The following is a 12,975-nucleotide window of genomic DNA, read 5'->3' on the forward strand; positions in this document are numbered from 1 at the left end:
ACATGTGACCATTTTCCAAAGCACTCAATATGAAATTTCACTTTCTCCATTATTATCATTACATTTTAGAATCTGTAAAACATTTTAAAAGTCAATAACTACAGAAAGTAAAAATAACAATATTGCATCACAGTACTAGTCGCTTCATCTTATTAGACATCCATTACTTTAGAGGTTTAAAAAAATAAATAAAAAGAAATATCTAAGACATATTCCCAGTTGTTTAAAACAAGATATATGGAGTAACTTTTAAAAATAACAATACAAGAGAGGATTCCCATAATGCCTCCTTTTCTTCTTAGATTTCAAATAAATGAGACAGAACGTAATTATCAATTTAAAAGGTCTTCAAGAATTATATTGGTTTGGTGTACTGTACCAATGTTTCCTTACATGAAGGAAGAATCAAATTCTATGACGTTCTTTTGACAGCTGGGCAAAAGCACAAGATTCAGTAAATTTATACCTTTTACAGAACATTCCTTTCTTTGAACCGTGGGAAAGAAACTGGGAGGAAGATTTTGACACCAAGAAACAATCTTCCACTAAGCTGTACCATGAGCAGCAAAGCTCCTTAATTTGAGCTTGACTGCACACTAGTATTTTAGCCCTAAGAGAGTACAATGCTGGTTGTATAATAGTATTATACTATATCCAGTGATACCAAACCTAATGCTAAAAACAATGTATTGAAGTACAAAGCTAAAAAGTATGACTGAAATACATTTTTAAAGCAACAGACATATTCCTGTAGCTTGTAAGCCACAGGGAGGAAGGATGGGAGAGGACAATATAGCTACTACCAAGTTTATAAACACTTAAGTCTTCTAGACAGGATATTCTCTGCTTTTCAGTCAGAGAACTGGAAGATGGTTTCTGGGTTATTGCTGTCTGTAGGGTTTGTTGACTGCAGCGTCTTTGTAGGAGTAGTTTTACCATGAGAATGAGAAGAAGAAGAATGTGAACTTTCACTGGAGCTGCTACGTGTCTCTGTGCTCGTACTTGTCTTTTTCATTTTCCTTCTTTTTGCAAGAGGTGCCTTGTCAACATTCTGGAGACAAAATCCTTCCCTTTTGTACTTGTTAAAGGCCTGTTAAAAAATAAAAGGTAATTCTAAAGTTCTCTCTCCCTTTTTCTTTTTTCTTTCAAGAGTTTAAGACATTTTATAGCTCTAAGCTTGTTATTAATATTCTATGGTAAGACATGCTATGATTTCTTGACAGATTTTTCAGCAGATTTCTGCTAGTTCTTACTGCAACTACAGCAATGATTTTACTGGTCTTTACATGTATTTAAGAGCCAGCTTGTCACTATCTGTATTTGAATAGCATCTAACATTATTAATTGGCATCTTACACCATTTAATTTAGAAATATTTTCATTAAGCCTTAAAACCATTCTAAATTATATTTCCAGAAACTACACTTTATAATTTTTCTTTCAACTCAAATCATTTTGCATTATCATGACCTCTGCATGTAACTATTGCTTTCTTTTTCTCTTCTTGGTAGTAAACCTTAGAAGTATTTCAGCATAAACCTGTCTGATTTCAGTTTATACTTGGTAGAAGATATTATGAAAAGCAATATTACATTTGTATAATACTGTTACAACTTAAACTTTTTAGTAAATATATATTGGCAGACAATCACATCCACTAAAAATGTATCCATGACATTAAAAATAAGAAATAGATATATTCCAGAAATTTTACCTTGATTTTGTAACTACAAGGAAAAAGAAATTCAGTGAATTGAGTCAAACAGGTTTTTTTAAAAAACAAAATCTTAAAGACTTTTTAATACATTTCTCTAAAATAGCATATTTATAATAGCTATTTCATGAACAGCCATCTCAGTCCTCCTTGTTAGTACGCATTCTCAAGAAATTCAGCTCATCACTCCTTTTCTCTTTACTCACTCATAAACATTATGTGTATAGAAAAAATTGCAGTTACAAGCAATCACAGCACTCAAACTACAAATACAATTTTTTATTAATACAAACCCCACAAAAATCTAGATTAATCCATTAAAAAATTTAGTGTATAAGACTTCTTAGAACTTACATGAAAAGTGGCTTTGACATATGTATGCACTGCACCTCCTGAAGAACCTAAGTTATCAGGAGTCATTAAAGGGTTGGAGGACAGCTGGCTGCCATCCTGGAGCCATTCATTGTATCTCAAGCTGGACATTTTGATTCTTTTGTTTGGATCCACTGTCAGAAGTCCTAGTAGAAATATATTACACACTCTTAATTTGTGAGCTATTACTTATCATCTTCTAATAGATTAAACTATAATCTCTAGGAAAACCTTATGCGTTGTTTTGGTAACCAAGTCATGCCAATATTTATCCTAGATATGCCAATATTTATCCTAGATAAGGCTCACAGCATGTTAAACTATCACTGCAGTAGATTCCCTTAAAAATCCTCTCCAGAAGACTCATTAAATGGAAGAAATTGCTATTTAACTGTTTGATAGCTCATATCTCTCTTCATATGAGCACAAAACTACAAAAGGATTTATTCACTTAAAATATATCTAGAACAAAGTTCAAGACAGTAATCCTCAGAATCCTTGCCTGATCCACTAAAGTCTAAAGCCTGGAGACACCTACATTTTTGCCAGAGAAAATCCTTACAAGCCTGCTTCCACACATACTCAGAACTCCATTTAGGTAGAATTAAGTTCTACCTAATCATGCCTGAGCCTAACTAGGTGCTCAAAACGCCTAAGGGAAACACAAAGTATGGCAAATATGAATTAAACAGCACAGAAATACAGTAGCTTTGGTACACTCATTCAAAAATATAGCCCAAGGAAAAGATGTTGGTAATGCATTCTTTCTTTTGCAAAAGCTCTCAGTATTTAAAACTTGTGCCTGTCATCAACCTGTTAAGCTTTTTCTAATAGCAAACAAACAAACAAAAACTCACAAAAGAAAAACTCTATTTTAAAATACATTTTAAAACAGTGACTTTGCTCCAGTTTTGAAAAGCTCTTCATTTTTTTCTGATCCCGAGAAATGCAAATGCTAATCCTCTACCAACACCTCACTACAGCAGAGGACTCTGCCAGGTATACAGGTAATTCTGAATGTCATTCTGGTGTGCCCAGCTTTGTCCATATCCTGCATTAGGGGCTTTGTACGTAACTCAAGCTGTGGATACTATTCTGTAGGCACTCTCATGCTGACCACAATATCTAGACATTATATAGCTCTCTAAATTCCATCTTTGGAACTAAGAACATAAGCCACATGAAGTATTTGTGAATAGATACCTTGAATTAACTCTTTGGCCTCTTCAGAAACATTTTTCCAAGCTTCTCCTTCAAAGGAAAATTCTCCCTTTTTTATTTTCTTCATAATTTCCAATGCACTGGTGCACGTTAAACTTTTGTCTTGAGACTGAAATGGTACCTGTCCTGACAGCATTGTATACTGTCAGGAGAACAAAAGTAATATTAGTCAGTACTGTATATTTATTAACAGCCCTAATATAGTTTTACTGAATATACAGTTACCGTTGCTAATATGGCATCACCAGAAGTATAAATAGAATCTTTCCTAGCACAAACAACCTCAAGACTATAGACAGACACATACATAGATACAGGTAACCTAAAATATGCAAGACTACCCAGAATTCTTGTTAGAAAAAGCATGTATTTCAGGAAACCTACTATCAAAACACAAGGATTTAGTCATCCAATTTACATCTATTAAAATTAATTTTCTGTAAATCAGAATGCAGACTGCAATCTGATTCCTTCTTTGAACTGAAACTGTCAGAAGATTATACAGATACCTAAAAATCCCCTGAAAAGAAATTTTCCTGCCAAGAACCAGACTGTTTCAAGTATTTTTTCTACTCTGAGAAATGTTTAATTTAATCCATTCCTTAGGAAAAAAAGTCTCCACCCTGGAAAACATGTGTCTTCGGAGACACCAAAGCTTTGTGCACTAGCATCTTTATCTCACTCAAAATCACCATTTAGCTAACTGAAGTTTAAAGTTATGTCCTTTCCAATTTAACAGAAAGTAAATATTCTGAGTAAGATAATATTAAGTGACTCACCAAAATGACCCCCAAACTCCAGAGGTCACAGGATTCATCATAACCGTTGTGATTCAAGAGTTCTGGGGCAGCATAATGAAGAGTAAAACATGGAGTCTTAAGGGGCTGATTATCAGGTGGTTTTAAACGAGCAAACCCAAAATCAATTATTTTTATTTCTGAATTATCGGTTTCATCTGTAAACAATAAATTCTGAAAAACAAATACAAAAACCCATACCAGCATTGGTTAGAAAGCTGATTATAATACTTGGTAGTTATGATATTTTCCTGCATTTGTTACTACAGAAAACTTCCTATTTTCTTGCGAGTAAAGGAGAAATGAGAAACATTTCCCCCAGGGGGGAGGTGGTGGTGGGGAGGGTGTCAGGGTAAGTCTGTCTGCGATTATTAGTGAAAACTCGTATTCAGTATAGAAGAGTGGGGAAAATAATATGGGAAAAAATAATTAAAAAAAGACAATATAATTCACCGTGAATGTATCGAATATGAAAATCTGGGATGGAGAACTGCCTTATTCCTTCAATAAAAGTAAATTTTCTTAGCTTTCACTTCCTTACAGGCCTTTTAGGAAAGACAGCATGACAGCTTTCTTGAGCATGGAATTCTTGTTGCATGTCATGCCTTGTGACTGAAGACCCTTTGGTCCTCCAGTGGTAACACAGTGAAGCCACATTGCCGTGAGAGCACAATAATCCAAAACAGTAGTTTGCAAGCTCTTTATAGGTAGGTTTCCTCTTCTAAAAGGTTCAGTGTTTAGTCTCTTTGAGTGTTATTTCCAGTAAGTTCTCTTTATTCCTTTATTGGCTGATGAGACACCAAGGGATATAGGATGTGACAGCATAAGCACTCCATGTTCTCAAGCAGGCCTATATTGTGAAGACTAACGGCAGTCCTGGCAGGACTTCTTGAAGTGCTAGAAGTGCCACTGAGCCCCCTGTTCAGATGTTCATGATATGCCAGGCTATACCAGACTTGGGAGGCCAACGCAGACCCCCAAGCCCTGCCCGAGAGATGCAGTGTAACAAGGAGTACTTGCCAGACAACAGGCACCACAAGAACATATCTCCCTGCACATTCAAGAGGTCTTTCACCAGCAGACACCCATCTACTCTTTGTTAACAACAGGCCACTTCTCGGAGAAGACTCCCACTTAACTAGGTAACTGTGCACCCTCGCAGCCTGGCAGCAAAGAACTGCGTGTACAATAGCAGCAACTGTCAGTGTTAGAGCACATTCTGGAAAAACCCTTCCCTGACAGGCATTTCCTACACAGCCAGGGACATCACCCCCATCAGACAACAATCCCTGAAACATAACGTAAGATTTCTTTTAAAGTAGGTGTGCACATTCTAGGAATACAAAAACCCACAAACAGAATGCTCAGAAAGATTTGTAATGGTAGAATTGCAGCTTATTTCATTTACATGGCATCGTTCCTGAAAGTAATAATGCGTCTTTCCGGTCTTTCATTTCTTTGAAGCTGCAGGCTGGCCAAGGCACAAGCTTCCTGTTCACCTTCACCCCACTTCCTCCTATCCTCTTCTGCAGAAACGTCTGCCTGGATTTTGGCCAAACTGATGGCTTTCCCAGTTCATAAATATACATGCATCTCCACATATATTTTAAAGTAATATATAAAAACAATGTTAGCTCTGCCATGGTGTATTTTTTGTAATGTATTTACATCTCAAATCACAGATAAACCTCTATATTGTCACTTCACATACACAGTCCCCAAATCCTCTGAGACACTTTACATGGTCATATATGGTATGTGAATTCTGAATTTCACTGAATTCACTCATTTTTTCTATCCAGTATTTTTTCCTCTACTTTGCAGAGCAATATATTCGGTCTAATTATTGCTTAAACAGAAGAGGTTTCCAGGCCATGTTATTAAAATGGTAATAATAATAAAAAATCTCACCATTGCTAACATGTAACTATTCATATTCTTTAAAAGACATTTATCAGCATCAGATGCCAGAGCTGAACATCAAACAAAACAGACTGGAACTGCTAGAAGAGCAACAAGATCTCCCACACATCTTTTTACAGCAAGGTGCACTAACCACATCTGTACTGAAAAGCCTGCATACCCCATCCTAGGTCCATGAGTGAATCTAAAATAGTAACTTTCAAAACCACAAGCAGGAAGGAGCAGAATGGTTTAGTCCAAATTTATGAAGGCAATGCATTCTAAGAAATTGCTTGCTAGCCCTTCATCACTTGGGACTTTCCGGACTTCCGTTCCTGAACAAGCTGTAGGATTGAAGACTGCCTAATTAACCATTCAGCTGAAGTGCTATTCTATTAAATCCAGCCTTTATATTCAAGGTGATAATGTAAAAGGAAGAGAAAAGGGAAAGAGAAAGGATTTCTACTTTTTGTCCTTTTAACAATGACTTGTTTCAAAAGCTGGTTTGTTCCCTTGATGGTGCAAAGAAACTTTTTGAGAGTTGTATTTTCAACTGACACGCTACAAATTTCACAATAACCCCTCTTTAATTGTATTGCTTTTGTAGTACACAAACTCCAGTGAAAAGACGCTCTCAAAAGCTTAGGTTCTGGATTGACTTTCAGAAACACTCAATACCAACATCTGGCAACACGTTTTACCTATTGAATTGGAATTGCTACAAAAAAGGTAGGTTTGTAATATAATGGAACTTATGTTACAAAGGGATGAGCATCAGTAGGAATGGTAGGAATTTTAAACTCCAGGTGGATAGAGTGTAGCAGTCTGCTGAGCTATGACTGTAATCATCAATAAAACAATGACCTTACAGGATGAACTAATTTTTTACACTATTCACAGGCTAAGAAAACTGACACTTATCCAAGCCATTGGCTGACAAACACTAAAAACAATAAATACTGGCTCCAGGAAACAGATCAAAACCAGTGGTCAAACATAATACACTAAAGTGAATTCTTTGCAGAGCAAGATGTTTCTGCATGATAAAAATGCCACCAAGGCTCAGAACAAGTAATTGAAAAATATGTATTAAATAACAGAATATTTTCTCTTGAGAAACTATTGAACTCACTGAAATCAAATCATGCATCTTTATTAATAGTTTGTGATTCATTTTATGTTTAAATAGGAGATAAGACAGTACAAGGGTGCTGCAACTACCTCCAAAAGAACTACCAAGGAAATTAAGTTAAAGATGGAAATGCACAGGTGAAATATCCAAGCAAACCAGTTGTGCATGTGAGCTTTTTCATATAGTAAGTATATATTTACTGCTGGCAAAAACTCCTAATCTGTCCTAATCAGACAAAGAAGTGTTTTAAACTAGTCTGTGTAAATTGCTTTAAAAATTCCAAGTTTGTTACGGCAGTTACTTTTAACCTTTAAACAGAAAGCCATCAATACAATTTGCTAAGAAAAAGTAGTGTCATTTTGAAAAACGAACAAAACCAACCAAAACAAAAAAAAAACCATTGTAATAAAAGCTGGAGGAAAAGAAATTTAATTACAGAAATTAAGTATTATAGATTCTTAATAACTTAATGCAGTAACATATATAAGCAAGTCACTATACCTCAGGTTTCAGATCTCTATGGACTACTCCTACATCATGCATATGGCTCACAGCTGAAACAAGTCTGCGCATAATATGACTGGCTTCTGTCTCACTGAAGTGTTGTTTCTTCTGAATACGTTCAAGCAATTCTCCTCCCTTCAGCAACTCCATCACTAGAAATGTGTGAAGCTAAAACAAGAAAAATATGGAACTTTAGACATTTATATTATGCCCCAATATTCATCAGGGAACTAGGTTTGTTAGGTTTTCAGAGCTCAAATGAATAAAACTGCTGCTTGTAGCATGTCAGAAGTCCAATACGAAACACCAAATCGTATCTCAGATGAAGTTGTTGCTATCGATCTCACAGAGACTGAAGAATGTTGGTGTTTTCTCTATGTCAGCCCATAGCTATTTGTTTAAAAATACACAATACTGCCATGTAGGTAAACAAGTTTGTAGGGGACAAACTACTTTTATGTAGTCTACAAACTATGTAGACTAACAAATAATGATGCAGAAAGCTAGCCTTTGGATGTACACTGATTATAGCTCTTTTAAAATACCTGATCATGATAAACTTCATGCAACTTCACTACATTGGGGTGTCCTTCGCAGAGCTTCAGAGCTGTTATCTCTCTCTGGGTGTTGGCTTCCATTCTGGAAAAATTGAGCAATCATTTCATACCAATTTTACTGAGCAAACTTCTCTTTAAAAGTGTTATATCTATTTCCTTAAACAGCTTATAACCCAGATTTTTGGAATATTACAATGCCTGAACACTACTGAAAGCTCATTCACATTCAAAATAAGCTGAGCCACAACTCTCCAAGTAACCTGACAAGCTAAGATATTAAAAAATAAAAAAATAGCCCAAACCAGAACATTTTTGATGTAACTGGAATTTTCTATAGCTAGAGTTGAAATGGTATTATATAATATTTTCTATCTAAAACAAACCTTTCCCTTAGTCCAGGGCAATTTGACTTCACCTCTGTTCCTACAAACATCCAGGTTCAGGTTTACCTCAAAGACTCAAATTTTTGGCCCTACTCTTTCCATTCTTATATGAGGTAAGTACTTTCAAAGCTGTATGGAAACTATAAGCTTCTATTAGAAAAAGAATAATGTCATCCACAAAAGTAACTGTGCTATACACAGGAACCCCTAGACAGGCCTTTGTAATTTGTAAAAATCTGAACTGGAACAGGTAAGTGATTAGCTCCAGAGGAGAAAGTCATCTGCCAATTATATTTCAAATACTGAAATATCAACAGAAAAAAAATGAACATGGTGAACACTGAAAATACTTTCTGAATGAGGACAGAGCAAAAAATATTTCATTTTCACCTAAAAACATGTCTTGATTTATTTGGGCCAAAAATGCCTGAAAATTTTTGCCAAAATTCTTTCCTACTGAGTAAGAAAGGCTAAGCCTGTACTGACTTACAGAATGGACTGGTAGATAACACAGGCAGAACCTCTCTCACCACACGTGTCTGTCTTTCTTTTGTGCTAGCACCAAAAAAAAATATATATTTTTTTGAATAACTGGACCAGAACTGCAGTGAGAAATTTGTGTAGAAGGATTCTGGTTTTCCACAGGCTTCCAACAACCAACAGGTGAACTAAGCTGTTCTACTTGCATCTTGCTTGCTGTTGTTTAAATTAAAAGTGATTCCAGGCCCTTAAACTAAGACAGTTTTTTTTCCTCCTAGGAATTACTATCTCAGAAGAAGGTAGGCCCAGGAAACAGACCAAAAAAGATCAGTATCATGAATATAAATCTTAGATATCTGTGCCTGGGCTTTTCTAAATATTTCCCTACTATAAATATTGTTATCACATCAGATTTGTAGACAGACAGTATTATGAAAAATGACTGGGAAGCTTTAAGATACTAACTCCAGCAAGTTTACAAGACTCCACTGTTTCATTGGACTTCAGACAGACAGATAAACTTCATGCTGTTGGATGGAGACAGATCCAGAAATAATGACAAACCAATACTAGAGAACAGCTCTTGATCTGAGCTTTCATCTGAAGTACCATGAAAAGGTTTACACAGGTACAGGATTCACTTTTTTTTTTTTTTTTTGGGGGGGGGGACACCTTTGCTATGGATAGGAATGAAAGACTGACAGCGTTTGAATGAAAAGAAATTACTAAAAGTTTAGTATACTTTTCTTGTTAGCAAGACTTAATGAAGACTTTACAGTGTGGTCCTCAGAGCATTATTATTTACAGTTGAACAGTTTTTGATTCAAGGCTGGTTTATGTCTACACCATCCAGGGTGTTGTAGGTTTATAGCTACCTCAAAATACTATGAAAACATTCCTTAAGTCTGCTCACAACCTGCAATCCCAGAAAATCTTTATACATAGACCACTTCTTACCTTCCTTTAGTCTGCTGCACCAAGATGAAGGAGAAAGAGCAAAAGAACCTGAGTAATATCATTGAGGGACAGAGTTCCTAAAAATTTATTTCTACGGGAAAAGTCAGTACTAGTTTGCTCACTGTTATCCTTAAACATTAGATCCATTAGCTTAAGGTGAGATAGCAGTACTGACCTGCAGCTCTGCATGCACCATTGGAGGGGGGGGGGTTTCTTCTGAATGTAGACCTGAACGTAGGTATCTGTGTGTCAAAGTTCTCATTATAATCAGTGAAGTTCTAGTTAGTGAAACTTCCAGGGTGAACTCTAGTTCTGCCTAAAACGCACACCTAGAATGAGACTCAGTTGTCTAGACAGAGATGCTTAATGTCATTTGGGAAAACCCGGAAGACACTAGATTGATGGGAACTGGAGGACAGGCAGGACACCCAACAGCAGCTAAAATTGCACTAGACAGATGCCTGTGTTTAAGTAACTGAATCCCACCTCTAGTGCCTGGTCCAGCTCTCTGTAGATTCCACTACGAGTTCTGACTCAGCTCCCATTAATTGCAAAAAAGAACTTATAAAATTGGCTCACACATAGACACCTATATTTAGGTGTCTTATTCTTGAACTTACGCAATCTAGGAGGAGAGTGATAACAGACTAAAGTCTGGTGGATAGTTACTTCTACAATCTGGAAAAACAGAGGTACAGCCAAATGTCTTGGAGGAAGAGATCTACTGTTGAAATTATCATTGACAGTGAACATTTACACTTTCCCTTTCCTTTCCTGACATTATTCTATAGCATACTAGAGACATATTTACTGATCAATATTGAGCAAAAGGAAGTTAAAAACCTTCCTCTAATCCAGACCTCAAAGAGTCCCTTAGCTTTTATTTTTCTCTGAGCAGAAACTGCCAAGAGAAAAAAAGGAATGAAAAGAGAAATTCTAGAAGTGAACCTTATGGTCTCCACACACAAAGCAAATCAGCTGTCTCCATTGTGGTGCTCCCTTCAGAACATCCAGAAAAAAAATTATACATATACATATATATATATATATATATACACACACACACACATATATATATATATATATATGTACACACACACACACACATATATAAAACTTAATTCCATGTTTAATTCCATTCTTGGCTCACAAAAAATCACTTAGGTCTGAGACAACCCACACTACGGATCCTTCTTAAAAACAGTGTCCTAGGCATCTACTTAGGCTGCCTAGGAAATGTAGCTAGCAAAAGCCTATATTCAGTTCACTTAGGTCTAAAGATAGGAGGGTCTCACAAGGTAATCAAGTTAGCAGCAAAATCAGGGGACGTTAGTGGTAGACTACAACTGGGAATGAAAAAAGCACTTTTGAGGCGTCTTCTTTTCTCCTTCCTAACAAAGATAACATTTGTTTAAAGGAAACTTTAATTTCAGAAGATTCTCAGAATCTTTTAGAAGTTATAAGGTTACTGTAGATTTTTCAATTAAGAAATTTTAAAATTATTTTCCACTTCCAAAATGTAGCGAACATTACTCTAATCCATGGGTGACAGTAAGCAAGAAAATATTTTTATTGTCTTATAGAATATTTATACCTTTTGCTAATTATTTTTACTGCATACTCTTGGCTAGTTTTCTTGTGTAAGCACTTTCGACAAATGGAAAAACTTCCTTCTCCCAATGGTTTCTCTTTCAGATCCAGTTCATAATGATGATAAAATGGAGAGTCCTGTTAGGAAACTGTCTGTATTTAGTTCTGCAGAATACTTTTAGTATACACAGTCAAAGACAAAGAGTAAACTTTTGTGAGAATTTTTCATCTGCATTTAAAATTGTAAAAGAGCTCACTTGGATAAAATATAATTTTTAACTTGTATTTAACAAACACATAAACTTTATTCTAACAAAAGTAAATCTTATGATACATTAAACAAGAATAGTCACTACATAAAGAATTACTATTACAATAGCTTAAATACAAAATATTCAGACAAACAGGAGCAAGAATGGTTGTACACACTTTTATCCACAAAACTATGTGCTCACTGGAGGACATCACAATAGTGTGTGTTCTTTTAAGGCTTCACACAACTATACATATTTTTGGGCAAATACATTAGAAAAGGAACTCTGACATGGTTGAAGAAACTTCAAAATATGCACTATGGCTGGATGAGTAGTACTATCAGGAGTCAAATAACTATTATTATTAGACTTCACCTCCTGGAAAACTTGGCAATTTTCTCATTTTTCTGTCTAAATCGCAACCACTTCTTAATAGTACCACATGCATATTATATACTTGGATCATCTGAGAAGCCAATAAAGAATAGATAAATACAACACGATTGTTTTGTAATCCTCAGCCTAGCCTGCAATTGTTGCTTTGCATTTGAATTTTATGCATTTCCAAATTAACCAGATTAATTTAGCTCTTGATATCATTATTACCTTCATCATAGCACTTCTGGCAATAGTTGCAATTCCAGGTCGTTCATCCCCCATATGAAACTGAACAGGATCTACTGTAGCTGCATTGCGTTTAAACAAAATAGAAGGTGCAACGAAAGAATATCCCTACAGAATTAAGACATCAGAGAAGGACAGAGCTTGAAATTATGGTATACAAAGAATACTGTTGCATACAAAAAAGAAAGCTTTAGAACAATATTTAAAGAAATCAGTATCTTTAGAACATAATTCAGAAAGCATAATTGGCTAATTGATTGAGAGCTATCACTGTGTTTAATGTTAAGACACAGTTTCATCTCCTGTCACCAGAAGTCTTCTTGGTAGTTTTTATCGGACTGTCTGCACTTATAAATAAAATAGTAATAATATAAAAAATCTGGAAAATAATGCTAAAAATCTGCCTCGGCTTCCCTTCTTTTGCAGTAGTGGCAAAGATTCATACTTCAAACTAGCTAACTTCCCCACATGCCTCTATGAAACAGTAC

At 35.5% G+C, this 12,975-nt stretch overlaps 1 protein-coding gene across 2 annotated transcripts in view; it reads right to left on the minus strand.

Moving 5' to 3' along the window:
- The window catches only part of RPS6KA5 (ribosomal protein S6 kinase A5), a 64,524-nt gene continuing 51,549 nt past the window's right edge, over window positions 1-12,975 (minus strand). For both annotated transcript variants that reach the window (XM_062576379.1, XM_062576380.1), the window contains 8 exons: window positions 12,470-12,595; window positions 11,614-11,747; window positions 8,188-8,281; window positions 7,640-7,810; window positions 4,087-4,278; window positions 3,290-3,449; window positions 2,069-2,232; window positions 1-1,090 (listed from right to left, as the gene is read on the minus strand). In XM_062576379.1, the coding sequence (XP_062432363.1) occupies window positions 851-1,090; window positions 2,069-2,232; window positions 3,290-3,449; window positions 4,087-4,278; window positions 7,640-7,810; window positions 8,188-8,281; window positions 11,614-11,747; window positions 12,470-12,595 (1,281 nt within the window). In that variant the 3' untranslated portion in view covers window positions 1-850. The remainder of the gene's footprint in view (window positions 1,091-2,068; window positions 2,233-3,289; window positions 3,450-4,086; window positions 4,279-7,639; window positions 7,811-8,187; window positions 8,282-11,613; window positions 11,748-12,469; window positions 12,596-12,975) is intronic.

Source organism: Rhea pennata, chromosome 5, assembly GCF_028389875.1.
Source record: "Rhea pennata isolate bPtePen1 chromosome 5, bPtePen1.pri, whole genome shotgun sequence".
NCBI classification, from domain to species: Eukaryota; Metazoa; Chordata; class Aves; order Rheiformes; family Rheidae; genus Rhea; species Rhea pennata.